Source organism: Orbicella faveolata, unplaced genomic scaffold, assembly GCF_042242905.1.
Source record: "Orbicella faveolata isolate gen_17 unplaced genomic scaffold, um_ofav_v1 contig_26, whole genome shotgun sequence".
Classification (NCBI taxonomy): domain Eukaryota; kingdom Metazoa; phylum Cnidaria; class Anthozoa; order Scleractinia; family Merulinidae; genus Orbicella; species Orbicella faveolata.
The window spans coordinates 8,155,001-8,182,944 of NW_028301554.1; the positions used below are offsets into that span (position 1 = coordinate 8,155,001).

At 39.1% G+C, this 27,944-nt stretch overlaps 2 protein-coding genes and 1 pseudogene across 2 annotated transcripts in view; 2 read left to right on the top strand and 1 right to left on the bottom strand.

The window, feature by feature from the left end:
* The window catches only part of LOC110058898 (uncharacterized), a 1,197-nt gene extending 107 nt beyond the window's left edge, over positions 1–1,090 (bottom strand). Inside the window, exon 1 of the mRNA XM_089295904.1 lies at positions 1–1,090. This exon is cut by the window's left edge and continues 107 nt beyond it. Coding sequence (XP_089152030.1) covers positions 96–1,079 — 984 coding nt within the window. The 5' untranslated portion in view covers positions 1,080–1,090 and the 3' untranslated portion in view covers positions 1–95.
* An 8,422-nt stretch (positions 1,091–9,512) lies between these two features.
* LOC149107998 (octopamine receptor beta-2R-like) lies at positions 9,513–10,433 on the top strand (annotated as a pseudogene).
* Positions 10,434–12,189: 1,756 nt separating this feature from the next.
* Positions 12,190–27,930, top strand: LOC110058986 (uncharacterized). Its single transcript, XM_089296164.1, has 13 exons — positions 12,190–12,287; positions 12,763–12,950; positions 14,072–14,226; positions 14,574–14,875; positions 15,082–15,146; positions 16,121–16,198; positions 16,755–16,886; positions 17,178–17,397; positions 19,769–19,829; positions 21,170–21,361; positions 21,757–21,893; positions 24,474–24,600; positions 27,247–27,930. Exons 1-13 carry the CDS (start codon positions 12,190–12,192, stop codon positions 27,265–27,267), a joined length of 1,776 nt encoding a protein of 591 aa, XP_089152290.1. The 3' UTR covers positions 27,268–27,930.
* The last annotated feature ends 14 nt before the right edge of the window (positions 27,931–27,944 follow it).

Below are 27,944 nucleotides of genomic sequence, written 5' to 3' on the forward strand. Positions count from 1 at the left end.
ACAGCGCATGAGACAATAATCTTGGAAACTCGTGCTACACTTGCTTCTTCAATAAAAGACAGTATACGCCATCGGCCTTTTACTATTCCAAATGCTCACTCCACCTTAACTCTAGCGGCAGACAACTGCTTGTTAAATTGAATCTCACTTGGATCTCTCGTTCCTTCAGGGTAGGGTTTTTGAAGCCAGCGCGAAAGCGGGTACGCACTATCCCCCACCAAATAGGGCTGTATTTCGTGACCGCCAATTACATGAATTGGCGCTGCGAGAACGTCCCCATGTTCTGCTCTGTCGTAAAAAGACGAGTTCCGAAGAACTCGCGCATCATGCAAGCTACCAGGAAAGCCAGCGGCGATATCCATAAATATTTTTCTTCCGTCGACGATGCCTTGCACCGCCACATCGTGCTGTTGATATCGGCTAAAGTAGTCGACAGCGCTTTCTTTTGGAGCCTTTATTTTTATATGTGTCCCATCGATGGCGCCTGCTACGTTTGGTAGATCCGATAATTCTGCGAACGTTTCGATGGAGGCTCTTGTCTCTACTTTGTTAGCTGGAAATTTGATGAAGTCGTTTCTAAAATCGTATAGTGCATTGACGACATCAGTAAATGCTTCACGAGCAGTTGCTTTACCAACATTCATTGCAATGCCTGCGTTTTCGAATGACCCACCATGTGCTAAGCGATATAGTCCGATGGCCAAGACTTTTTCTGGTGGGATGCAGTTCCTCAACCGCGTGTCTTCCCTTTGTAGCTTATGACGAAGTGTAACCAACAGAGTGTCAAACGTGTCGCGCGACATTCTCATCTGGCGATAAAAGAATTCTTCGGGGATATTACGCCTATGAAAATGAATTTCAAACCAAGAATTGCAAGGCCTAGGTAGGTTCCAATAATAAGGATGGGGCCTTCGCCGCCTTCTACGGACAAGTCTGTTGTGGTACTCTAGAATCAGTTGCAGTCGAACAAGGTGAAGCCTCCACTGGCATAGTAGAAGTAGCAGCTGCCTCTGCTGAAGTTGAACGAATTCAAGGATGAAGAAAACTAGAATACAAGCAATAATATGCCGAGGCAACATATTCGATCGAAGAGGTAAAAGATCATGAACTCTAGACCCATGAACTCTAGTGAGATCACATGAAGCCTTTCCCGCGAACAGCGCGTAAGCGATGGTGTTAATTTCCATGTGATTGACACTTGTGGTTAACAAATATTTTGCTGTGATTCAGTGCGCCCACGCTTGACAAATTAAAAATTTGGCAGAGACAAATTTTGTCGAGATTTTTGGAAGGGCCAAACAAATTTTGTCAGTCCAGTGCGTCCGGACTCTAACCCTCTCCCCTTTTTCTGCTAGCGCCGATCGCGATAGCTGTTTAGCCTTAGAAGCGTACTTTACTTCCTTTCGTCGGCCCTCCACCATCCCCTGAGCTCCTCCTCTGCTCTTGCTACCTCTTACTGGGCTGGCTGTTTTTCGCCCCAACTTTATTCACTGAATCAAATATAGCGATGTTTAATTGATTAATTTGACACCTTAGCATTTGAATGGTTTGAAATAAACGCCACGTGAGTGGCCAAATTAATCCAAACAAGTGTTTCAGTGATTGAGTGGTTTCTGGCCGCATGCACGACCGCGATTATAACCATTTCATTATAGTCTTCTGTGCGCTGGGTTTATAAATAGGCGTCGCTCTCGGCATAAATATCCTTTTATTTCAAAGAAATATGCGCATTACCAAATTCCGTTAAAATCGTCATTTGACGCACCATTTTATTAAACAGGTTTGAGAGCCTCGCATGCAAAACCACATCGTTCTTCCGTCCTTAAAACACTCAAATATTTTTGTGCGATGTTTAAATGTGTACTGGGTTGATTTTACGGAATGTTGCGGTTTTTGTTGGGTGCAAAATAATTAAATTTCGTAGACATGTATTTCATTCATTTTAAAGTACTTCGTAAAAATAATCGATTTTCACCATGTGCGAAACCTTCAAATGGATTAAGCTTCTGGTGGTTGAATCGCAGAAGGATAGTCTACAGATTCCTGTAAAACTTTCTCTGGGCAAATGATTGTGAGCGACGCGAGAGCTTTTCAAAGTACGTTAAAAATGCAGACATTTGACCATCCGTCGTCAAATTTCAATTTACGGGTTAGACATATTTTAGCACGCGCCACATGTCTTGAGCTATATTAAGTTGAAATAGACACATGGACGTGTCCGCTTAATAGGGGTTGGCCGCTTAATAGAGGTTGGTGTACCTTGATTAATTTTTCACCATCGGGTTATGAATTAAGCTAAATTTCTTAGTAAACATGTTAATTAAAGACAATCGTGACAGACGTCATTCTCGGAGACCCATGGGCAGTTAGTGGGGGCGGGGAAAAAGTCTAAACGGGTCTTCGCCCGAACTTTTTTCTCACCCGTTTAGACTTTTCCCCGCTCCCACTAAACTGCCCATGGGTCTGCGAGGATGACGTCTAAAATGATTGTTTTGAATTAACTCCGCGTTGACAAAGAAATTTATAACCCGATAGTGACAAAATGTTTAAGGTACTCCAACCTCTATTAAACGGCCAACCCATATTAAGCGGCCACCTCCCATTTCCCCGAGGGTATCTAACTGTATTATAGGTAAACCAAAAATAATTGCACAGCGCGAAAAGATCTAGGTACGAGTTTAGCGTTACAGTATTTACGCAGGGCGTGTAGGTAGCGGTGGTCTAGTAAAAGATGACAACACGGGCAATGGTTAACTATTCATTCTTTTCACTGCTTAATTTAATCTCTTCCTACTCAACAAGATTGCGTGCTCCGTGTAGTTCTAAGCCTTACGGAGCCTTACGTATTGGGATAGAAACTGTCCTACCCCTACCCCCTAAAACAGGATGACAGCATTGCGTGACGAACAAACAAGGAACCGCTGCAAGCAAGGATTCAAGCAGCAATAGATCAAACGATGATCAAACCTAATATTTTGGTGTAGTGCAAAGCAAGCAACTATGTACAAATCACTTAGCCGTTTTTGACTTAGATGCAGTGGTGATCATATGTGTCGAAAGAGGGTCATAGATTCATGGTATTCGACCATTAAATAAGTTGACAGTTGGCGATGTACATCGGACGTTGTGTAAACAAAAGCAAACTTCTGCTTTACGTGCGACGAATGGTGACAGAAACACGTCAAATCGGCTTTTGGACCTGCCTTTTACAGCAAATAAGTTTAGACCATTTCGAAATTATCAGCTCTGTGTCTATTTAACAAATGGTAAACGCCATAGCGTGCACTATTGAGTTATGGATGCACGCGGGAGGTTGCTAAGCACGAAAGAAGCGTAAGAGTCGCACGAGGCGATAGCCGAGCGCGACTCTAGCTTCTTGAGTGCTTAGCAAACCTCCCAAGTGCATCCATAACTCAATAGTACACGTTATGGCGTGTATCATTTGTTTTATAACATAACATTGAGTCATTGGAACAACAGAAGTCCTTTTATTGAGGTACATCACAAAAAAATGTTCGTGTAGTCTTACATGACGAGAGAAAACAAGCGCGCGAAAATTCATTCATGACAACCGACTGCACACCAGTAACTCGATAAAGTTTCATCTTCAGACAACTGTGAAGACAGTTTCGCATTTCTGACAGAAGGACGTTGGCCATTACTTTGGAAAAACGTCTGTCAAAAGATTTGCTTTGTAAACATTAGCACACACGTCAGCAGCGTACACCCACGGGCAAATAGTAGACGCTAAATTAACCAATCAGAGCGCGCGCTTTGCTTTAGTTATGCTATAATTTAACTTAATATAGCTCAAGACATGTGGCGCGTGCTAAAATATGTCCAACCCGTAAATTGAAATTTGACGACGGATGGTCAAATGTCTGCATTTTTAACGTACTTTGAAAAGCTCTCGCGTCGCTCACAATCATTTGCCCAGAGAAAGTTTTACAGGAATCTGTAGACCATCTTTCTGCAATTCAACCACCAGAAGCTTAATCCATTTGAGGGTTTCGCACATGGTGAAAATCGATTATTTTTACGAAGTACTTTAAAGTGAATGAAATACATGTCTACGAAATTTAATTATTTTGCACCCAACAAAAACCGCAACATTCCGTAAAATCAACCCAGTACACATTTAAACATTGCACAAAAATATTTGAGTGTTTTAAAGACGGAAGAACGATGTGGTTTTGCATGCGAGGCTCTCAAACTTGTTTAATAAAATGGTGCGTCAAATGACGATTTTAACGGAATTTGGTAATGTGCATATTTCTTTGAAATAAAAGGATATTTTGCCAAAAAAACTATCCAGTAGTTTTTGTGATGCTCTAGCCTATATGCCATAGGAATATGAGCGAAATCGAATTTTAGACCCTCGCCGCGAAATTAAGAATTTGTCTGATTTTTACAGGCAACCACTCTTAAATATCAGGGACAATGTAAAATATGGAAGGGGAAATTGTAACAGAATGATATTAACATACATGTGGCTGGAAATGGACTCAATAATATTTCAATTTTGCACACAGAGGGTTTTTCAAGTGAGTTGAAACAGATGCCATCTGGTTACTCTGTCTCTTAATATTAATGATTTTCTCGTCTTATTGTCTTCTGGCGATCGTGAAATTTTACCACATTATTTATCGATAGATATCTTTTCCCGCGCTCCATCAAACCTTTTGAGCTTTCTGTAGAATTTACACTTTTAACTGCTTTAAGAAGAGCTTTCACAAGAATCCGAAAATTTCACTAAGCTTTCTTAGCAAATGTCAATACATTTACCTTAATTAATGTACAGTTAGTTGCACTTTGACAAAGACGAATATTAATTAACGACTGGTCCGAGGGATGTAGAACACTTATTAAAAATTGGCTTTTAAGCGTTTTATTTATTAAGCCGTCCCCCTTTTTTTCTCTGTTTAGCGTCGTCCGACCGACCCAGAAGTTACGCAGAAGACAATGAAGGCAATAACACATTATTTCAAACAATTGTCACTTTAATCTGAAACATAAGCAATTTTTTGCCTTACAGATTTTTAGCTTTTTCCCTGTTCTCGTTTGATTTTAACAACGACGTCGACTTTTTCCTTCCTCTATTGCCGCGATGTTGACTTTGTAACCAGTCTGGTAACCACACTTTGTTGCTTCCAGGCTCCACGGATATTATGCTGAGGTACCGTACCTCCTAGCTCCAGACTCCTTTTCCAATTTTAATTCTGTTTTTTTTCCTTTTACGACCGACCGACCCAAAATCAGAAAACGCATTCAACAATAAACGAAAAAAAGGGGGGATGGCCTTATCAACTGCGAGGCGATTTTGAAGTTTATTTCCGAAGAAATATGCCCTGATTGAACGAAAACCCAGAAAAGTTGAATAATAACTCCAGAAAAACTAATTAATCATGTGCATGTCACACTACTTTTCCTTTCAGGAAAAAAAAAATTATTGGTTCAAGAAGCTAGAGGTTCCCTCGGCTACCGTCTCGAGCAAACCCTTCGCGTCTCTCTCCAAACTTGCATCAAAGCTCGATAGAGCACATTAAGGCATGAAGCAGTTGTTAAATGGTTTCTACCGTTTTTACTCCAAGAGGCTGAACAAAGTGATTTTAAAATACTTTATTTAAATTTGACGTCTTGTTCCTATTGCAGTTTTCCATTTCATTAATCCTTTGTGATCGGAACTGCCAGCGTACAAGCAGGTGGTTTACAGTTGGTGAGCAATATCAACGCTAAAATGCTTGGATTACCCGTTTTGGACAAAATCCTGGAGTAATATACTTAGTTGTGTTGAATTGAGAAAGTTTACCCGATCTAAATTTCACAAATGTAGCTTTTTTCTGGCCGATAGTTGTAAGCTAATATAGTCTTAAAATAATGAACACCTGTTAAGGTCATTCCACTGAAATAGAACCTGCACTGAGATTTTTGTGAAACTTTGCCTATTGATTGTTTATATTATAGGAACTTAAATTTTGAAATAAAAATGAGGGGTCCCCATGTTCGTCTAGGAGCAACAGCACCTTGTTTATACCCATATAAATCCTTATAATAGCACCATGATCGTAGTCACGATTGCTTGCTAAATTCAAGTTTCCGACGATTGCTTTTTGTTCTACACTGAGAATTGGTCCATATTTATTTTACACAGAGAAATTTATTACTCAATTCAAAACAGAAAAAAATGATAGGTCACCATACTCGTTTGCGAGAAAATGACGATTTACCTCTATGGCGAGGTCCGGCTCCAAACAAAAAGCCGCCATTTTTTAATGCGCTAATCACGTGTGAAATTATGCGCAGTAAGGATGCGCAATGCAATACTGGGGAATGACCTTAAAACGCATGGCCTTTAACGCGCCTTATCTCGAAAACGAGCACGATGACCCCTCATTAATTTTCTTGTGGCTTTTTTGCAAAAGCTGAACTCCACCTTACTTCATGATAAGTTTTAAAAATGTCTGTCCCTGGGAACATTTTGGGCGCGGATGTCCTCAAGAAGACCTCCTAAAGGTGTTTTTGCGTAGTGTCCACGTGATCAAAGTCATGTGGACACGAGGTATATGCGGGCCATTGCTAAATTCCTGTGTAACCATTCTTTGCTTTCCTAATGTAAGATTCCTGTAAAGGGCGGTTTCTGGAAACTCTCGGGTTACAATCAGTTTTGTTTATGAAAGACCGGCATTAAACGTTGACTTAACGGCAGTTTGTGCTCCTGATTTTGGAAACCACGCTGTACGTGACAGATTCAAGGCACTCAATTTATTCCTTTTTTAACGGGGACTGGTATGCAGACTCGATCAGTTGTGATGTTTTTAGTGTTTTGTTTTGTTTCCGAGCCCGCGGATCACACAACCCACTCGCGATTTAATCAATGTTTGGTATGGGTCGCACTTTGGAAATCTTTGCAAGAATTTGTTTACTTTGCGGTGGAAATCTCTCATCGCGCGCCTTTGCCTAGTGCGACCGCAGGTTTTTCGCTTTAGCAAAAACTTTGCGAATCGGCAAAACGTCAAAGACGCCGTAGTGCTTTGGTGGGGCAGGCAGATTTTCGAAAAGTCGAGCCAAACAATGGGAATCACAGCGGTAACTGTCAACGCTTGTCAGCGTAACATGAACAACGATACGCGCGGGAAGTTCAGTTCTAGTTCGCGGTCTTTCATCATGAACGGACGAGGCTATTATTATAATCCCGCACAATTTCGAGGTTTTCAAGGTTTTTACGGCGATAGCATGGAATACCCGCAGTATGTTCCCGTCTACCATGATATGACTGGAAGGGGAACGCAGCCGAGCACTTCACATGCGAGCATTGCGCAGGAAAACACTCTACCGGACAGGTCCATGCAAGCAAGCGCTTCACAAGCGTCTTCGTCTTCGTCTTCCCAATCGTCTCCTGATCATGAACCCGTTGATACTGGAAAACGATCTTATGAAAGATGGTCAGATAACAAAGAAAAAATGCTAATCAACCTGTGGGCCGAGAATTTCGATCGTATCAACAGCAGTCAAGTCCGCAAAGCTTGGGATGACATCGCCAAGCAAATAGATTTGAAATTTGGTACTGACATTTATCTCTCACTACTGCGACCCTCCGTTTCTGTCTAAAAGTTTTCCTTTCCGGTTGCGGTTTCCAATTTTTGTGTTTTTTTAGCCGGCAAAGATGAAAACTTTTCCCAAGTACGACCCATACCTTTATTTTACTTTGATCAATATCTCACTTTAATATATGGCTGTGTCTCACAAGGACTGGGAACCACCGAATTCACGGATTTTATTGGCTGAAATCGATATTGAAAGCGGTCTAGATTTTCCCATCTAGACCGACATCTCGACCGGTTACATTTTGCGGAGAAAAAGTTGCAAACTAAAATGCAAAACTATTGACTATTTTCTTCCAATAATATTTATTTATGGAGGTGCAAAAAAGCCTGATGAGAAAAAAGTAAAGAGGACGAGCAAACTTTGGCAGAATTATTTCAAGTTCAGCTCATCGCCGTTCGCAAGCAGACTGACAGTTAGTACAAACCAGTTACATTAAACGAAATTTTTCTTCTTTACCATATAATAAACATGTTATTAACCGAGCTTAGTCGATCTGTATGGGAGACTCTTGATCTCGGTCGTGTGCACAGACTTCACTGTGTTCGGTCTGTACTCAAAACCTCGGCCATGATTCTCCCATACAGACCTCCTGCTCGGTTAATAAGAGCTAAATATATTCCAACATGGGTCAGATCAGGGCATCAGGCCAGATCGAATTAATTCATGATGATACCTGAAGTGTAACGCTTGTATTGGGAGCAAGCGAACGAATCACCTGGATCCGAGAGATTATGACCCTTGCTCAGAACTGATTCACTCTGACTGTTTTTTTTTATTCTTCTGTTATCAGTATCATTTCTATCCATGAAATAAAGCAAGTAACAGCAGATAAAAGCTTTAACACAGGACAAAATATCAAGAATCCGTAAACGGAAACGTGATAGAAATATGTGAAACCGTTGCGGAAATACGACGGTTAACACGCGTTTCCGCTAGCGGTTTGGTGACGTTTACTCGTGTTTCCGTTGCTGCGGTCACAGCGGAACCGTACCACGTTTTTACATGTTTCCGTCAGGTTTCTGTTGAAGGAAATAAGTGATTCCGCAAGCGTAACTTTATGTTAACATGTGCGGAAACTCTTGGTAACGTTCCGGAAATCTGAATTTTTTAGATTTCCGTCGACGTAATCAGACCTAAACGTTTACGGAAATACAAGGTTATGTTCCGGAAACACGTTTATGCCTTGTTTCCGTTGACGTAAAAAAAGAAATGTCGACAAAATACTAGGCTACTTTCACGAAACAAGTTTTTCTCTTGTTTCTGCTGACGCATTCAGACCTAAAGTCACTAGGATTCCTCTGGACTATAAACCTTCACCTGCCTTTAGATCCGTATTTAAAAATTAACTTAAAAGCGAACTTCAAGTTCGAAGGCATCGTTCTTCTCTCAAAAGCCACTCAAACTAATCGAAACTAAAAGCTTAGCCGAAGTCGAGTTTGTGATTGAGAGCTGTCGCTTAGTAAGCCAATAAAATTATTTCAAATATTCTAATAAGGATTGTGATTGGCTCATTTTAGCGTGCTTTATCAGAGAACAGTGCACGGGTGACGCCACTTTTGTTCGTTTGGAAAATAAAGTTTGGTTTGAAAATTCAGCCAAATGCGTGGGGAAATTATTAGATTTTTTATCATAAAACAAATAAAGAAGCCTCGACTGTGGTCTGTTCTAGATCTGTTGTAAAGCACTTAGGAAGCGGTAGAGCACTCGACTTCGTCTCGTGTTTTCCCCTACACTTCTTTCGTGCTCTACCGCTTCCTGCGTGCTTTACAACAGAACAGAGCACAGTCGAGGCCTCTTTATTTGTTAATTTAGGTGAGTAGGTGCATTTAGGTCGACCAGCTGCCAATAGCGCTTTTTCAGTATAAATTAAGTGAAACAAATAAAGCAGACCACATTTGCTTCTAATAGCTTCTCGTGGCTCATTACAAAATTACGATATACAGTATTTGTTCCCACATTGGCGATTTCGAGGCTTGATGAGTCAAACAAAAATGAATATCACATCGGGAGCTAATATTACTTCTAACAACGCTTCTGGCTCCGAAATGATTGTTTATTCCAAGGCAGAAGGCATTGCATGGTGTTGCGCGTTCATTTTGACGACTTTGCTTGTTGTGGCTGGAAACCTTCTCACTATTGTCCTGTTTGCTGCAAACAAAAGTCTTCGTAGAAAAAGCTTGTTTCTTGTCATCAATATGGCGTTTGCTGACCTGATGCTAGGAACACTATCAATGCCTGGCTACATCTTCTTCATCGGAGAGTACAATTTTCAGCTGTGGACGGGACGCATGTCTTCATCTTTGGATTACGCCCATGATCTGGTCGATACGTTTTTTATGCATGCTTCGTTAATTTCCGCAGCGATGATTTCTGGTCAGAGATTTTACGCTATAGCGTCGCCACACAGATATAAGCGATCACCGTCAACGAGAAACTACTGCGCCATTATTTCGATGTCTTGGATACTTACAATTCTTGTAACTGCATTTGAAATAACACTGGGTCACTTAACTTCTCCGGAATATGAGAATTATGCTTGGGTGTCTTTCGGTTTGATAATAACGTTCGTTATTTGTAGTTGTAACATCAGTATTTGGAGAAAGTTTCAGAACGCAGAACTTACTTTCCAAGCACAGAACCGGGCAGCACGAAACAGACGTTTACCAAAAACCTTGTTGTTTGTATCTGTTCTCGCGCTTCTCTCGTGGCTGCCCTTAATTATCATGGATGCTTTAGAAGTTATTTTTGAGGTCACAATTCCTGCAGGTAATTTTTATTACGTAGTAACCCTTCTGAATTATTCGAACTCTTTTCTCAATCCAGTTGTGTATGGATTAAGAATATCCGAGTTTAGACGGGCAATGGCTATTTTCTGTTTTAAGAAGATACTGGCGGTCAATATCAAAAATGCTGAACGAAGATGTAGACACAATTCCAGTTGAACCCGGATACACGGCTGAAAACACTACGAATGCCGAGTCATAGTCATCGACGAACGTCCTTAGAAGTGGAAATTACACAGGATACTTCACTGTGATGAAAAACTGTCTTTTCGTCTTGTTTATTCTAGGGGAAAAGCTTTAAACTCGATGGGAAAACGAGTTACACAAAACTCAAAACGCGTAATTAAGGGTGCGTTGTGTCACGCCCACGAAAATAACTTGTGCTCCATTTGTGCTTAAATATCAGGGACAATATAAAATATGGAAGGAGAAATTATAAGAGAATGATTTTAACATACATGTGGCTGGAAATGGACTCAATAATATTTCAATTTTGCACACAGGCTTTTTCAAGTAAGTTTAAACAGATGCCATCTGGTTACTCTATGTCTGTTAATATTAATGATTGTCTCGTCTTAGTTGTCTTCTGGCGATCGTGAAATTTTACCGCATTATTTATCGATTATTTGTCTCTTAATATTAATGATTGTCTCCTCTTAATTGTCTTCTGGCGATCGTGAAATTTTACCACATTATTTATCGATAGATATCTTTCCCGCCCTCCTTCAAACCTTTTGAGCTTTCTGTAGGATTTAGACGTTTAACTGTTTTAAGAAGAGCTTTCATAGGAATCCGAAAATTTCACCAAGCTTTCTTAGCAAATGTCAATACATTTACCTAAATTAAGGGCCCATTAACCGATCTTTTCGAGCCGTTGCTAAGGAAAATTTAGTCTCATATAACTTCATTATTTTTAGTTAGTTCAGAGTTATTTCATGTGTTTCAACTTTTTCATGATCAGTAACACTAGTGATGACGTCATCAGGCCACGCCCATGGTCATGTGACTAATACAGAAAAAATGCAAAGGCTCCCAGGCAAATTACTTTCTCGGGATTTTTTTCATTGATTTAATACTTTAATTTAAATTCTCATTACGCTATGCATCGATTTTGTTTCATTTCTAAAAGGTCAGAATTTGAGAGCATTTCAAAATATTGAAAAATTCGTAATTTTCTAAAAAAAACATGATTTCGAAAAGGAATGCATAGCTATGTTGCCAACGTTGGCTTTAATCGAAATTCGTCGAAAAAAGCTGGATTTAATCAAAAACCGCGTTTCCTTTAGCATTTAAAGAAACCGGAAGTGCGCCCGATATCTATTGGAAGTTACCCTATCAGCGCGCGCGCAATTTACACTACCAGCGCACTTCGGTAAGATCAAACAAAGCCACACGGAGTTAGTTTTTCTCTTTCTATTGCTCTTGTTTTTCTGTCTTTCTCTTATTTAGTCTTTGCTTGTACTTTTTTTTACTTTGCATTTTGCCAAACACAAAGAAAAACATCTAAAATGTGTGCGAATTTGCAAGTTTTTGGGTTGTTTTTATTTTCCGTGCTCAGGCTGACGTAAGTGACCGGAAGTGAAATTTCACCTCCTTAGCAACGCGCGCGAGCGCGCGCATGAATCGGTTAATGGGCCCTTAATGTACAGCTAGTTGCGCTTTGACAAAGACAAATATTAATTAACGACTTGTCAAGGAAAGCCAAAATGGCGGCAAAACAACCTTTCCGAAGACATTTTACATCGTGTAAACTACGACGTTAAAAGAATTAAAAACGTTTAAATCCTTTAAAGTATTAAGAATGCGTGGCAAGAAACCAAAACGACCACCAACACCTCCCTCAGAGGATGAAAGAGAAGATCATTTTGTCGCAAATCCGACAATATTGTTTACGAATAGGTTAGGGTAGGTGAAGGGAAGATTTACTTTAAAACTACAATAAGAAGTAAGGAGTTTTAAATGGTTTTAAAGGCAATGTGAAGCTGTATCAACGAAACAACAATCACACGAGGCTCTGCGGCTGCCGCACGCGATAGAACGCGTCAAATGTTGAATAACAATGCCAATTTCATTCAAAACATAGTAAATGGCTTTTGCCCAAAAATAAATCATCTCGGACATGACAAAAAATCCGCCATAAATGAAATTTGGAGCAATTGCCATGAATAACTTAACTATAATTTAGGTGAGTAAGTGAATTTAGGTCGAACGTGCATTTAGGTCGACCAGCTGCCAATAGCGCTTTTTCAGTATAACTTACTTGGACAATTCTTGTAACTTCATTTGAAATAACACTGGGTCACTTAACTTCTCCGGAATATGAGAATTACGCTTGGATGTCTTTCGGTTTGATAATAACGTTCGTTATTTGTAGTTGTAACATCAGTATTTGGAGAAAGTTTCAGAACGCAGCACTCACTTTCCAAGCACAGAACCGGGCAGCACGAAACAGACGTTTACCAAAAACCTTGTTGTTTGTATCTGTTCTCGCGCTTCTCTCGTGGCTGCCCTTAATTATCATGGATGCTTTAGAAGTTATTTTTGAGGTTACAATTCCTGCAGGTAATTTTTATTACGCAGTAACCCTTCTGAATTATTCGAACTCTTTTCTCAATCCAGTTGTGTATGGATTAAGAATATCCGAGTTTAGACGGGCAATGGCTATTTTCTGTTTTAAGAGGAAACTGGCGGTCAATATCAAAAATACTGAACGAAGATGTAGACACAGTTCCAGTTTAACCTCGGATACACGGCTGAAAACACTACGAATGACGAGTCATAGTCATCGACGAACGTCCTTGGAAGTGGAATCTACACAGGATACTTCACTGTGATGAAAAACTGCCTTTGCGTCTTGTGTATTAACTCAAAACACGTAATTAAGGGTGCGTTGTGTCACGCCCACGACAATAACGTTTGCTCCATTTGTTCTTAAATATCAGGGACAATGTAAAATATGGAGGGAGAAACTATAACAGAATGATATTAACATGCATGTGGCTGAAAATGGACTCAATAATATTTCAATTTTGAACACAGGCTTTTTTTAAGTGGGTTGAAACAGATGCCATCTGGTTACTCTATGTCTTGTAATATTAATGATTGTCTCGTCTTAATTGTCTTCTGGCGATCGTGAAATTTTACCGCATTATGGCATGGTTATAAGACAGACAATTAGAAAGATGCAAGTGCTGCTGTCACGTGTGTGGAACAAAGAAAGACATCATGTTTATTCTGACTTATAATTTCATTCATTTGCAATGGAATACCGATGAAGGAAAGTTGGTTGGAAATCTACAAAGTTCCTAAAGATGCTTGGGTGAAGAAGGTAGAAACCACAGTGGCCACTATGGGAGCTCGTTCTAGGAAACCTACAATGGTTGAATCAACAGCACCAGTGAGCTCATTTTTAAACAAATTCCTGTTCATGTTTTGCTAAAAGTGCACTTAACTTAAGTAAATAAAGATGGTGAATTTTAAGCTCGGTAATGAAATGTGAAAAGTGAACTGATCAACATGACATGAGCGTGGGACAAAGAAAAAATATGAGTCCGTGACAGGAATCGAACCCTTGACCTCCCAAACACTGGGCGGGTGCTCTATCCATAGAGCGCCTGCCTGGTTAATAGAGCGCCCACCCGGTGTTTGGGAGGTCATGGGTTCGATTCCTGTCGGGGACTGAGGTTTTTTCTTTGTCCCACGCTCGTGTCATGTTGATCAGTTCACTTTGCGCTCAACGTATTTGTACTCTTGCAACTCTCAGGATCTAGACGATTCTGCAGCTGTACCAGACCAGCTTCTAAAATCCTCTGAAGAGCAAGATCCAGCTACTGGAACTGTAAGTTACACTCTCCAAATTATGTGGAAATTTGTTAGTTACAAAAATCATACAAAAAGTAGCTTGGTGATCTAGTATGGAGCAGTAACAACTAAGCATAAATTTTCTGCTTGACTGCTATGAAAATATTTCTCGGAGATCTATCTGAAAATGTAAGAATTTTGTTCAAAACTGCATCCTTTGTTGATGAACAGACTAGACTAAACCTGACTTAGCGCCCACTTGGCAAACCACCTGAGCCTTAAGACAGATGTGACAGTCCACACTAACCTGATAAGAACTTATTTGTACACTGTAACCAGCCAAGCCTTTCAATCAGTGCTAATGTATTCTATGTTTTCTGTTAGTCTCCACCAGGGTCAAGACCAAGCTCTGCTCAGGCTGGTCAGAACCAGCCTGGCCTTTCAGCAGTCTCGTTCACTAAGCCTACAGCAGTACTACGTGTGCGACCCCCTGCTCCAGTTGGCCCTTGTGCAGCCACTAACTGCTCTGCAGCTTTAAAAGCCACTGATTCAGAGGGAAATGTCATTGGGAGTGGTTCTAATCATGTGTTGATGTCGCAGTTTTTTGACAGCTGCGATAAAACAATCCGTCAGCTTCACAAGAACGAACTGCAGTATCTGAATAAAAATGACGAGGATCTGACAAGGTCACTAGCCACTTCAGACCCTTCAATTCTCCTCACATGATATCATGAAATCTTATTACTGAAGGCATCATGGCATAATGCTACATACATAAATGTACCACTATTACTAATTCTTCCATTATCCTCATTCTTTGAAGTTTCATGCAGTCTTAGATATTACCGGTAGTTACTGTATATTTAATTTGTGCATTCTACTTCTATTAAAGCTTTCCTAAAATACATTTCTTAACACCTGGGAGGTTAGTTCCATCAGGATTAGAGTCTGCACCTGGTGAGTAGAATCAGACTGTCAGGCTGTACTGATCAGGGAGGCAGTAACAATAGCGGCAAGAGCCCTTGGCCTCTCTACCGGGTTTCGTCCTCCTGGTGCATGAATGTCACCTCCATTCTGAAGCCCTATCCATCTCAGACTTGCCTTCAAGCTGGTAATCACTAACATAACAGTGAAATGAAGAGCTTTTACCAAAGGTTTCTATTGGGTAACAGTTGATGTGGGGCAAAGCCTAGAACAAACTATCAAAGTTATAGTCTCATTAGAGCATAGCCCATCAACCAACTGTTCAAATCAGGAAAGAAATAGATTGGTTTTCTTTAGATCAAATTTTCCAGGAAAGCAAACAGTTGAAGCCATCATCAACACTTGACAAGCTTCTGCTGCCAGACATCTATCCACTGTCAGACTACCAAGTGTAGCCAATCCGATTGTGTGTTTAAATCTTGATAAAAGTTGTAGGGTTGTAAAGGATTATTTATTTCGGGATCTAAAAAGTCCTTCCAAAGATTCCGCAAAACTATTAGAAGATCTTACTGGATCGTTCAAGTCCCATTACATATCCCTGAGGATCTTAGCAAGTTTTTCTTAAGAGATCTTAGCAGGGATGCATAAGAAGGATCTTCACGGGGACTGAAGTGAAGGATCTTTACTGAATCCTCTACGATTCTATCTAAGATCTTCGAATAAGATCCTACAGGATCTTGACTAGGATTGTAAAGAACTTTTACGTTTTGCGGTAGTACTGTGCTACCAGCCACCAACAAAACAACAAAGCATCTAGGACGTGGCAAGGTTCTTATAGTAAGCTAGTAAGCTCCCTTCTATTTAAGATACTCCAGCTTCAGGATACTATAGGATCCTTACAAGAATTTTGCCATCAAATTAGGCCAGCACAGGTTGCTCTAAGTAGCATTTTTCAGCTACTCAAGTGTGCAGTGTATGCGCATTAAGGCATTTGTTGTTTTATTCAGCTAAGGTCAACTCCTTGTCAGTATGGTGGTCTGGAGGAACTCAGCTATTTATTTATTCACTTGTCAAGACTGCAAAAGGTATGGAATTGATCAAAACATTTTAACAAAAATGTCAACTTTTTCTAACATCTCAATGTCTTTTTGGCCGTAGTCGAAGAAATTATACATATAAAAGGAAAATATGTAAAATCTAATTCACTACACATGAACTGACATTGTATGCTTTTATCTGATGTAAAATACTCTGCAGTAAAAATGACTTACCTGTACGTGTTGTTCTACTTGCATTTTGAAAATTCTATGAAAATTCTATGACAATGATTTATAAAAGGGTAAACAATTTAAAACCTGCTCACTGCAATTTGTATATAATGTTCTGTATAAAAAATTCTGGATTCAATGATTATACTTTTGGCTTTACTGACTATGCAGGCATGGGAAATATTCTACTGAACCTATCTAATAAAGTTTGGAGCGCAGCAATACTGACAGCGTGTAATAGCACAAATTTTCACTAGAGGCGCTTAATGGTCATGGTCACTAGACCTTGTTGATCACAGCAACTGAAAGAATTGCTTGAAAGTCGAAAGGCAAAATTATAGTTCAGCGCAGGTTTGCTTTGTTTCTTCCTCAGATCTGGAGCATAAGCCAGACATAGTGTGGCCTCACTCGGAGCAGATACTCATTAGCGCAGTTAGTGAGTGTGGGTCATTCATGGCCATGGGTCTGAAAACAGGAACAGTCGTTGTGTGGGATGTCTATAGAGGTGAGTCATGAAGTAACCAAATACTTGTAATAGTCGTGTATTCGATGCAACAGTGCTTCATTTATGGATACGCACCAGAAAATACGCACTTCAATTTATTAATTAAGGTTACTATTTTAGGTAGGCCGCACTTGCCGAATCCCGGGGTAGATAGGTTTGGCTTACGCAATGCTCCCTGCAGATTTCAGAGGTTATGAATTGCTCGTATTTGTAGCATCTGCCTCTGTGATAACTAAGGTGTTTCCGACGCAAACATCATAGATTTCTATTATGGTTTTCTTCTACATGTAGATATTCTTCTGAGGGTCTACCCTGTGACCGATAAAGGACAAATACTTGACCTTTGCTTCTTGTCCAGTGCTGTTGTTCTTGTCAACACAGAAGATAATGGACCATTAACGTCAGTGTCATCATCTCTTGCAAACTTGATCGCGAGTTGTGATGAGGGAACATTTTGTCTTCTGCGATGTGGAGTTGCTCAGTCGGTTACTACAAAACCTCTTGTTGACCGGTAACTTCAAAGGGTTGATTTTGGTAGTTTCAATTTGATGTTGAATAGATCCTTCTGTTTGCGATCGAAAGAAACAATTAAAGGAGGTCATTCCACTCACTTATATTTTAATATTAGCTAGTTCGTAATCTTAATTTATTTAAATTTATATACCTTCATAAGGCTCTTATGATTTCCTTTTTTCTGTTTTTTTTAGTGGCGTACCTGTAAACTAGCTTTTTAGCTAAGCGTACCGACCACGTTCAATAAATTGATTGATTGATCGATTGATTGATTGAAAAAAGTTACTTTTTTTATCTTCACCTATAGCAAGTAAACATTCAGTGAAGTTTCAGCCTCTGAAGTGCCCGCTATCCTGAAGAAATTCATCTCAAGAGAAGAGACTTCGGCGGCCGCCATTTTGAACTGTACTCGGCAGCGAGGCCGTGTTTATTTGACATCATTGCGTCCGACTCGAAATGGGTTGAAAGGGGAAAAACCTGCAACTGATTTTGCATCCTTTACAAGGCCATCAACATTTATTTTTCCAAGTGATTATCCCCCTCACTACCTTCACTGCTATCATTTTGGGAGTTTGGAACATGTTTGGATCAAAATTTTACGGCTCAAGAGCAGCCGTAACCCAGAATGATATTTAAAAGGTTCTTAGGAAGCCATTTGGACAAAATCTCTTGGACGGAATGACATCGCGAAAACGCGGCCTGACTGCTGAGTACTGTTCAAAATGGCGTCAACGATGTCGAATTTTGGACTTCTTTGGAGGCGAATTTCATAAGGAAAATCTGCATTTCAGAGGCTGAAACTTCGGTGAATTGTTAAACTTAGTGCGAGGTTTTTATTTAGCGTTGACAAAAAATATACGTTTTTGGAGTAACCTACTTTCGCTAAAAATGTTCTTCTGTTTCTGGGATCTTGAGTGGAAAGTGAAGAAGAGCTTAAATGATCTGTAACAACAACGTTGGCTATCTGTATTTAACCATTAGCTTTTAGCGCTATTAGTGAAGTGTGTTTTGGCAAGTGTCTCATGAAGGGTCAATGCTGTTTGGACGCCACCAGCGCAACAGATCTGTAAAATTATGTACCATCTCTCCCGTGCTTCCCATTATGCAAGGTGGACCTGACTTCTGCCCAGCAGTTTTCATTAAAATGAACGCTGCTTGACAGAGTGGAATAAAACTCAAAAATTAATAACCTGTAAATTCTGTGATAACACTCCCTAGCTTTCACTGAATGCTATTTAACAATTAGACCCGTAGCCCGCAAGTGCTACGGGTCAATAGCCCATCAGGCGAAGCCGAATGGGCTATTGACCTGTGGCCCTTGAGGGCGAAGAGTCTAATTGTTTTAGTATCACCCAACTAGTCGGACAGAAAAGGCAATAATAAAGTTAGCAAATGCAAGGTGAAGAAATATTTACTTGGGAATAAAACGAAAGAAAGCGTAACGCTCGATTGCGCCAATTTCGCTACTCGAGGACTATTACTGATAGTCCTCTAGTAGCGTAGCTAATTAAGGTGTCTCCATAGGGTAATCATTTATGGCTTTGCGCGCGCAAGTGTTATGTTTTGAATGCTACTTTTGCATTCGCTTTCTCACCTAGTCCTCTCAAACTTATTACATGTAATAAGCAATGATAAAATAGCATTTTGCTGTCATCTCTGTTAAAATCCGGGGATTTAGTCTTGAATTATAAATGCCCAAAACAAATGTGTTTTTTACTGTTTTTATAGCTTTATTTGTGATTTTCATGAATTTCCTTTGGTGAAATCTTCCAAAATTTTTATATCACATCGCTTCCGGAGGGATACGAATTTTAAACACGAAAAAAGTAGGGTTTTTAAAGGCAGTTTTTCCGATATTTTCAAATTCATGTCTTTTACCGCTGCAAAAAATCTGGTCTTATAGATTTCCCTGAAAAACGAGCTCCAACTTCAGTAAAATATTTACTACCAATCTGCCAAATTTAAGGGAATTTCACCGGACGAAACGCGAGAAAATTCACTGTCAGTTTTGCTTTTTTGTGCTCATGTTGACGCAATAAAATATCGAAAAACACTGACGTTTTCCTTTGAGCGCGCGCAGATTACCTCCTCAGCGCTCGCGCGGTCGTAAAACTATAGGGAGCCACCTTAAAATGCAGGATTTTTATTAGTCCACTAGTTGGGTGATACTAATTATTGCTAGACAAGTGCTAGCCAAAATGAGGTTTTCCGTACCACGACATGAAGTGTCATAGAAGTAGTGACCAGGGTTGTATTAAGAAAACAAACTTACCTCAAGAAATGAGATGTCACTTTGTTAATTCAGGTGATATGCTTCTGGTTAATTGTATAAGTTAAAAACTACCTGTATTGAACTCGTGTTTTTTTAGATCAGCCCTTGACAGTGAAGTTATCACTAAGGTTGTTACAATGCGCCAAACACCACAAGTGGTAAGAAACAACCCTAAACATACTACCTCTACTACTTGTCATTGATAATACATGGTCATTTACTGAGCACAAAACAAAGTCTCTCAGAAGACTAGTATCTAGTGTGAAGAAATGAAGATGTAGCCGATATTTTAGGAATTTTCCACAGCTTATTTTTGAGATTTTAATACGCCTCAGTTGCTTATTAATCTTTGGTTGTAAAGCGTGAAAATTTTGCCTACGCTATAGAGCGTTTTCATTGTCACGCAATAAAAATAACATCAAAAACCATTCTGTGGATAAGGTCAAGAAATTGTGATATTACAGAAGATAAATAAAGAAGATAGTTTTCCAAGTTTAAGGTGTGTGCGTTGTCCCAAAGTTGAGATATTCGTCGAAATGTTCCGCGCAAATTTACAGCGCCTAGTATGGAGCCGCCATGTTGGTGTTCCTCTGTGGTACACCAATATGGCAGCCGGAAAATAGTGTTAACATCTGGAACTTACTTTGGTTGTCTGGGACAGTGATTAACTGTACTGAACATGTAAAAATTTAAATAAGCACTTTTCCAAATACGACAACGTCTTAAATGGCTAAAAATCACGAGAAAAATACATAGTTTTCGACTAACGCGATCGTAGCTTTATGTCAAGCACCGCCATAACTTCGAAATTCAAAATGCGCTGGTTTCCAAACGAAGGGCGCTATTGAGCTGGAAAGTTGTAAACAGATATAACTTAAGTATCTCTTATGCCTGATGAGGATAAAAACTTTAGGGGCCTTTTAGTTTGGATTTAAGAATTTGATGACGTCACGTGAAAACGCTGGATACCGTCATGGAAGGTGGAAGGTTTTGAACGAGAAAGTCTATGAATCATGTAGTCGATAGATCCCATGAAAGCTACATCCAGGAAAAACCCGCTGAAATTCCATAATAATAAATACGTACAAAACACACAGCAATAAAACGAGAAGAAAGTGACTTTTATATCTCACTGTTTGCATATTTTGACACCTCTTACCGATGCCTGTATAACCTTTGCATCTAGAGAGACTGTGCAGCAGTAGAATCCGGAAGTTAGCCATCGTGGCGAAGACTGTAGTGAACACCCAAATATGCTCATTGATTTATCAATACATGTAACCAAAACCGTTCCGGAATCAATTGAATCATGTGGGAGGATGAAATAATAAAGCTATTTGCTCATCCGGTTATTCTGGGGAAAAGAGCAGATGCAAGTGAATGTCCCAAGGGGAATGGGTTGCTAGCGATGGACTGTTAGCAAAGTATCGGTTGATGCTCAGCCAGAGCAGTTCAAAGCATGTATTGTCTGAATTTCTCCACTTGTTCTTTTTTTCAGATTGTTGCCGTGACAAAGAGTAGAAGAATAACCCTGTATGATGTGAACAGTTGCACAGCAATTTGCCATGTTGGGCTGCCTGTGCCTTTCCTGCTCTCATCTCAGTCGCCATGCATCTGCGCTGATGGGAAGGTCTTGATATTGATTGGCGCTCAGATGGATGAAGAAAATCATGATGACCTGGATATCGAGGTAAGTGCACCATTACAAGTCTTGTGAAAGGATCAAAGAGAACCTTTTACTGGTGAGACTTTGCTACCTGATACAGATCTGATTCATGATGGCTGTCTACCAAAGTGGGAATTGTTTTTTATTTGTACACCGATTCGAGATACGAACATGGAAATGTTTGGTTATTTCTTAGATAGCTTACAAAACAGGCGGATTAGCGGAGAAAAACTCTTAATCGCTTCATGCTATGGAAAGCTCTAGCATACTCTAGACTGTGTAGATCAACCGCTTCATTGCAAACATTTTACGCTCTAGAGTTATATGAAATACTATATTTATACTTTTCACTGTAAAGTTACATCAGCATTCGTTTTGTGTGTAGACTGTAGAGAATAGAATTGCTGTTTGTTTTTCAGACGGCGCCATTTTCATATCCTCTGCCACACTTTCCTACACTTAAAAAATACTGGAAAGAAGAGGTAACCGCTGATTCTTCACCATACAAACCAACCAACACCATTGATGCTAGACTGCATTCCCTCATACAAGACAGGTAAAATTACTTGTTACTGCAACTAATTAAGAAAACCAATTTGATGGGACGAGAAGTTCTCTCATGGTTAGTGCGCTGAACTCCGAATCGTGTGGCTACTTACCTTACGTTTTGATTTTTTAATCTGGAAATCGTTGGTTAATCGTTGGGTACCATTAATTAGAAATTGGACCTCGTGTCGTACAATTCACGGACTAATATTGTGCTCGTCAAATGGGCCTAGCACTGAGCGTTGGTACGATTTTAAAATTACTCGCCCGATTACTCTCTGAATTGTAGTCGGTCTAATTACTATTACTTATTAGTAGAATTCTACTTAAGAGTGCCTGCCAGTAAAAATCAGACAAATTCTTAATTTCGCGGCAAGGGTCGAAAATTCGATTTGCTCATTTTCCTATGGTAGATAGGCTAGGGCATGACAAAAACTACTGAACAGTTTTTTTTGGCAAAATATCCTTTTATTTCAAAAGAATATGCAAATTACCAAATTCCGTTAAAATCGTCATTTGACGCACCATTTTATTAAACAAGTTTGAGAGCTTCGCATGCAAAACCACATCATTCTTCCGTCTTTAAAACACTCAAATATTTTTGTGCAATGTTTAATTGTGTACTGGGTTGATTTTCGGGAATGTTGCGGTTTTTGTTGGCTACAAAATAATTAAATTTCGAAGACATGTATTTCATTCACTTAAAAGTACTTCGTAAAAATAATTGATTTTCACCATGTGCGAAACCTTCAAATGGATTAAGCTTCTGGTGGTTGAATCGCAGAAGGATGGTCTACAGATTGCTGTAAAAATTTCTTTGGGCAAATGATTGTGAGCGACGCGAGAGCTTTTCAAAGTACGTTAAAAATGCAGATATTTGACCATCCATCGTCAAATTTCAATTTACGGGTTAGACATATATTTTAGCACGCGCCACATGTCTTGAGCTATATTAAGTTGAAATAGACACAAAGCTGATAATTTCGAAATGTTCTAACCTTATTTGCTGTAAAAGGCGGGTCCAAAAGCCGATTTGACGTGTTTCTGCCTCCATTCGTCGCACATAAAGCAGAAGTTTGCTTTTGTTTACACAACGTCCGATGTACATCGCCAACTGTCAACCTATTTACCTGTCAACCTAGGTACGAGTTTAGCGTTACAGTTTTTACGCAGGGCGCGTAGGTAGCGGTGGTCTAGTAAAAGATGACAACACGGCCAATGGTTAACTATTCATTCTTTCCATTGCTTCATTTAATCTCTCTCTACTCAACAAGATTGTGTGCTCCCTGTGGTTCCAAGCCTTACGGAGCCTTACGTATTAGGATAGAAATTGTCATACCGCTACCCCCTAAAATGGGATGACAGCATTGCGTGACGAACAAACAAGGAACCGCTGCAACTAACGATTCAAGCAGCAATAGATCAAACGATGATCAAACGTAATATTATGGTGTAGTGCAAAGCAAGCAACTATGTACAAATCACTTAGCCGTTTTCGACTTAGATGCAGAGGTGATCGTATGTGTCGAAAGAGGGTCATAGATTCATGGTATTCGACCATTAAATAGGTTGACAGTTGGCGATGTACATCGGACGTTGTGTAAACAAAAGCAAACTTCTGCTTTATGTGCGACGAATGGAGACAGAAACACGTCAAATCGGCTTTTGGACCCGCCTTTTACAGCAAATAAGGTTAGAACATTTCGAAATTATCAGCTTTGTGTCTATTTCAACTTAATATAGCTCAAGACATGTGGCGCGTGCTAAAATATATGTCTAACCCGTAAATTGAAATTTGACGATGGATGGTCAAATATCTGCATTTTTAACGTACTTTGAAAAGCTCTCGCGTCGCTCACAATCATTTGCCCAAAGAAATTTTTACAGCAATCTGTAGACCATCCTTCTGCGATTCAACCACCAGAAGCTTAATCCATTTGAAGGTTTCGCACATGGTGAAAATCAATTATTTTTACGAAGTACTTTTAAGTGAATGAAATACATGTCTTCGAAATTTAATTATTTTGTAGCCAACAAAAACCGCAACATTCCCGAAAATCAACCCAGTACACAATTAAACATTGCACAAAAATATTTGAGTGTTTTAAAGATGTTAATATCTTGACTTCTTGCGGTTAGAGTTTCAAAGTCTTGAGTTTAGAAAGGTTCTTGCGGATTAACCACATTTTTACTTCCTGCACCGACTTGAGTGTTCTTCCGGCGCAAGAACTTATTGCGCCACATTCTGAGCTTACATTACGTCACGGTTTGCGCATCTTGAAGAGTTTAGCCTGAATTTTTCAAGTTTGTCTTGTGTAATCCGTGTTAATCTTCTCCATTTTTAACCATCTTTGTTCCTTTATGGTTTATTTCTATCTTAGTTAACTACTATTTTCAGGGTTCCTTCAATTTAATGATAATTATGTACGTGGGCAAAATAACTCAAAATAGCGTGACTAAGCTCCTTTAAGCTGAACGGTAGACTGCTTGAAAAGAACATTAAGGGAATTTCATCACAATGCCAAAGTTCATATTTCATTGTTAATCGCTGTTTTTTAATTTCTATTTTCTTTCTTTTACTTTCATGAAGACCTCTCAGTCAAGAAAACAGACAACTGAGACTTAAGCAGCGGTGGTCTCAATGTCAAACTGAATTGAAGAATATTCAGAACAACAAGATGAGAAGAAACCATTCCACTTGGATCACTGCTAAATCTGTGAGTACCGCCTAATTTATACCTTCAATTCAGGCCCCGCACGTTCACACGACACCGGAGAAACTTATATATAAGTGATATAAATGACCAAACGTTTATGGTTTTGCTACATGGTAATTACATTGATACAATTACAAACATGTACTCGCTTAGTTCTTGAAACATTGGACATAACCCGTTATGTGACTGATATTACGAAAATATATTTACCAAAACGATAAACGAATATGTAGTTGCCTCAATTTAGTAATAACATAACAATACGTTAAAAATTGGTTTTGTCGTGTATAACCTGTGTAATCATAACAATTACAATTTTCTCGATTGTGATTTTTTAAAAAAACTCCCATTTTCCACTAATTCACTTGCCAAGTTGTTATCGGACAGTTTGTTATCGGACAGTTCAACAAGCCAATCACATTCAAAGTTGTAGTTTAAATCAACCAATCGCAACCTTGGTTTCAATTACCAGTAATTTACGCCTCCTTTGTCATTCTTTTAATGCAAATATTTCCTTCCTTTCATAACTTAGCTAAACTTCTTTTCTCGAAAATTGTAATTTTTTTTTTTTTGATTAATTGGAAATAAGACTTCGTGTCGTGCGATTCGGTTTGTAATCATACTCGTGATAAACAAATCAAACTCCCGCTGCGCGGTCGTCCGATTTTGTTATCACTCGTATGATTACAGACCGAACTGGACTCCACTCAGTCGTATTACCATTACATGATTACTTAGATATACATAACAATGATGTTTATTAAGAACAAAAGACCGAAACTGAACACGCAAGCGGACTCCATTCGCGCGAAACTTTTTACCTGAATGTTTTCATGTAACGTTTGCTAATTAATCCTAAGTACTATAAATATGCCTTGCCGTTATTTTTAAATTATTCATTTGACAATGATGACATGAAGTCTTTACTAACGTTAATTTTTGGCTTAAATGAGTATGTAGTTCCCTCAATTAATTGCCAACCAAATAATAACGTGAATTTAGGAAATTAGCCTTCGTGATCCCCCACTTGAAGTTTTTTCGTGACCCGTGAAGAACTTGAATTATTAACCGATTTTCGTGATTTCACCACTCTGTTCTACGTGATTTTTAGGCGCGAGTCCTCAGGGAGATTCATTAAGACTGAAAACATCCGAATGTGACCTCTGTATAATGATCGTACTACCTATCGAGAGTGATTTGGATTTAGGATTTGTAATATGAAGCCTTAACATAGCCTTGTACGATTTTGCTTTCTTTACACTCTCTTTCTAGCCTAAGAGCGGGTTATTAAAAAGAAAACCTTACTTGCTTATTTTCTTGATTCGGGAAAATGAAATTTTAATTTCCGTGATCTGTGATTCGCTATTTTTCCCATTCGTGAACCGTGCCAGAGCCAGAAACCTCACCCCCCCCCCCCCCCCAATCCCCATATGCGACCCTCCAACGAAATGCGAATGTCTTCTCGCTTATAGGTTGATATATACACGTAACAAAACGATAAGCGAGTAAATTTAAATTTATTCTCATATAACAAAAGAATATGCAAGCGTTTGGTGGCTAATAGCTTGCTACGTTATGTTACGTGACGTGCCTTGACGTGACGGGACGAAACGTTACGTTATGTTAGAAAGTATACATAACAAAATGAAATGCGAATGTCTACTCGTTTATAGGTTTCTATATACGTAACAAAACGATGAACGTTTTCGTCATTGCTTATCTTTTCTGAAGGGATCAGTTATTTTCTCAAGGAGTTCTACTTTTGCTTAATTTATATTGTTTAATAAAGCAACAGAGTTTATGTTCGCGGGCATAAATATATTTTGGGCCCGACCCGGATTCATTTTTCTTTTTAACTCTGAGAAGGGCCCAAAACATATTTATGCCCAAGAACACAAACTCTGTTACAATTATCATCACTTTAAAGGGCATTGATAAAATAAAAACTGAAAAAAAATGACAACAAAACCGTGTGAATAATCACGCGAGCGTTTACAAGTTGAATGGCTTTTATTTTCCCTCAATGAAAATACACAATACATCAAGCGAACCTGGTTAGAAATTACAAAATCTTGCGATTTGAATTTTCAAAAATTGTAGAAGGCATGAAAGGAAAGTTCCATAAAGCTTATCTCTAAGTGTTGAAATTAATTGCACAATTGCTAAACTGACACTTTTCATTGGTTTATTTCAGAGGGCTAAAATACAGTTTAGCCCGCCAAATTCTCCATTTTAGCCCGCAAAATGCGCGACAATGCCCGACACAGTGATAATAATGAAAGTTTTTTAGTGTATTATTTGCTTCTGTAAACAACGTCTAATTTCTAGCATTTCATTCTCCTTAAAACTTTCAATAAGTAATTTTTGATAGTTTTGAGTTTTTAGGAAACTGAAGTGGTTGAGAAAATAGAGTGTATTTATTTATTTTTTCTATATATTTTACATTGTGAAATAATATGGCCGCAGGGAATCGTTAACGAAGACTTGAGCGTGCTTGTTCTTTGCCTTTTAACTTATTCAAACCTTCTTTATGTGCCTTTATCTTTAATCATTAATCTCCAGAGCAATTCTTTCACAGTATGTGTACTAGACATTATGGCTGCAATTAATGAAAACACCTTCCTTTTTTTCACTTCAATTTATTAGTGTGTGTCTACTGGAGTTTAAAACGGACAAGTCAAGGTCGAGAAGTCTGTTGCAGCTTGAAGCGTATGGGAGAGTGTCAAGGGATTTCACAGACCACATTGATAGAGATAAAGAAAAACTGAACTTAGTCCATTGATGAGAATCGCACTTGGCAATCACGTTTCTGACAAATCTCGCCAGCTGGGACATTTATCGAGACATCGCGTAAACGTAATCAGGAACTGCGACACGACTATTGAAACCAAACCCACGTCTCAATTTTTTCCCACGACCACTTAAGTAAAACGTTAATCAGAAAGACAATATTTATTCACCAGTTTTTAGATCGTAGTCAAGAATTTATTGGGTATACTGCAGCTTATGGCAAGTTTTTAAGTCCTTCTAAAATTGCCCTAACAGAAAATAATAAATTTTCGATCATATTTTGCAAATAAAAACGCATTATGAAATGACGTTGTTTCCGCCTTTTTGATAGTTTAGAGCAGGTGAAGGGAAGATTTACTTTAAAACTACAATAAGAAGTAAGGAGTTTAAAATGGTTTTAAAGGCAATGTGAAGCTGTATCGACGAAACAACAATCACGCGAGGCTCTGCGGCTGCCACACGCGATAGAACGCGTCAAATGTTGAATAACAATGCCAATTTCATTCAAAACAGAGTAAATGGCTGTTGCCCAAAAATAAATCATCTCGGACTTG

Excerpts from the sequence above, each read along its gene's own strand:
- LOC110058986 (XM_089296164.1), top strand. The coding sequence starts at position 12,190 with ATGCGTGGCAAGAAACCAAAACGACCACCAACACCTCCCTCAGAGGAT. Across the intron at positions 14,876-15,081 it reads AATGACGAGGATCTGACAAG|CTTTCCTAAAATACATTTCT; the intron begins GTCACTAGCCAC and ends CTTCTATTAAAG. Across the intron at positions 16,199-16,754 it reads ACTTGTCAAGACTGCAAAAG|ATCTGGAGCATAAGCCAGAC; the intron begins GTATGGAATTGA and ends TTTCTTCCTCAG.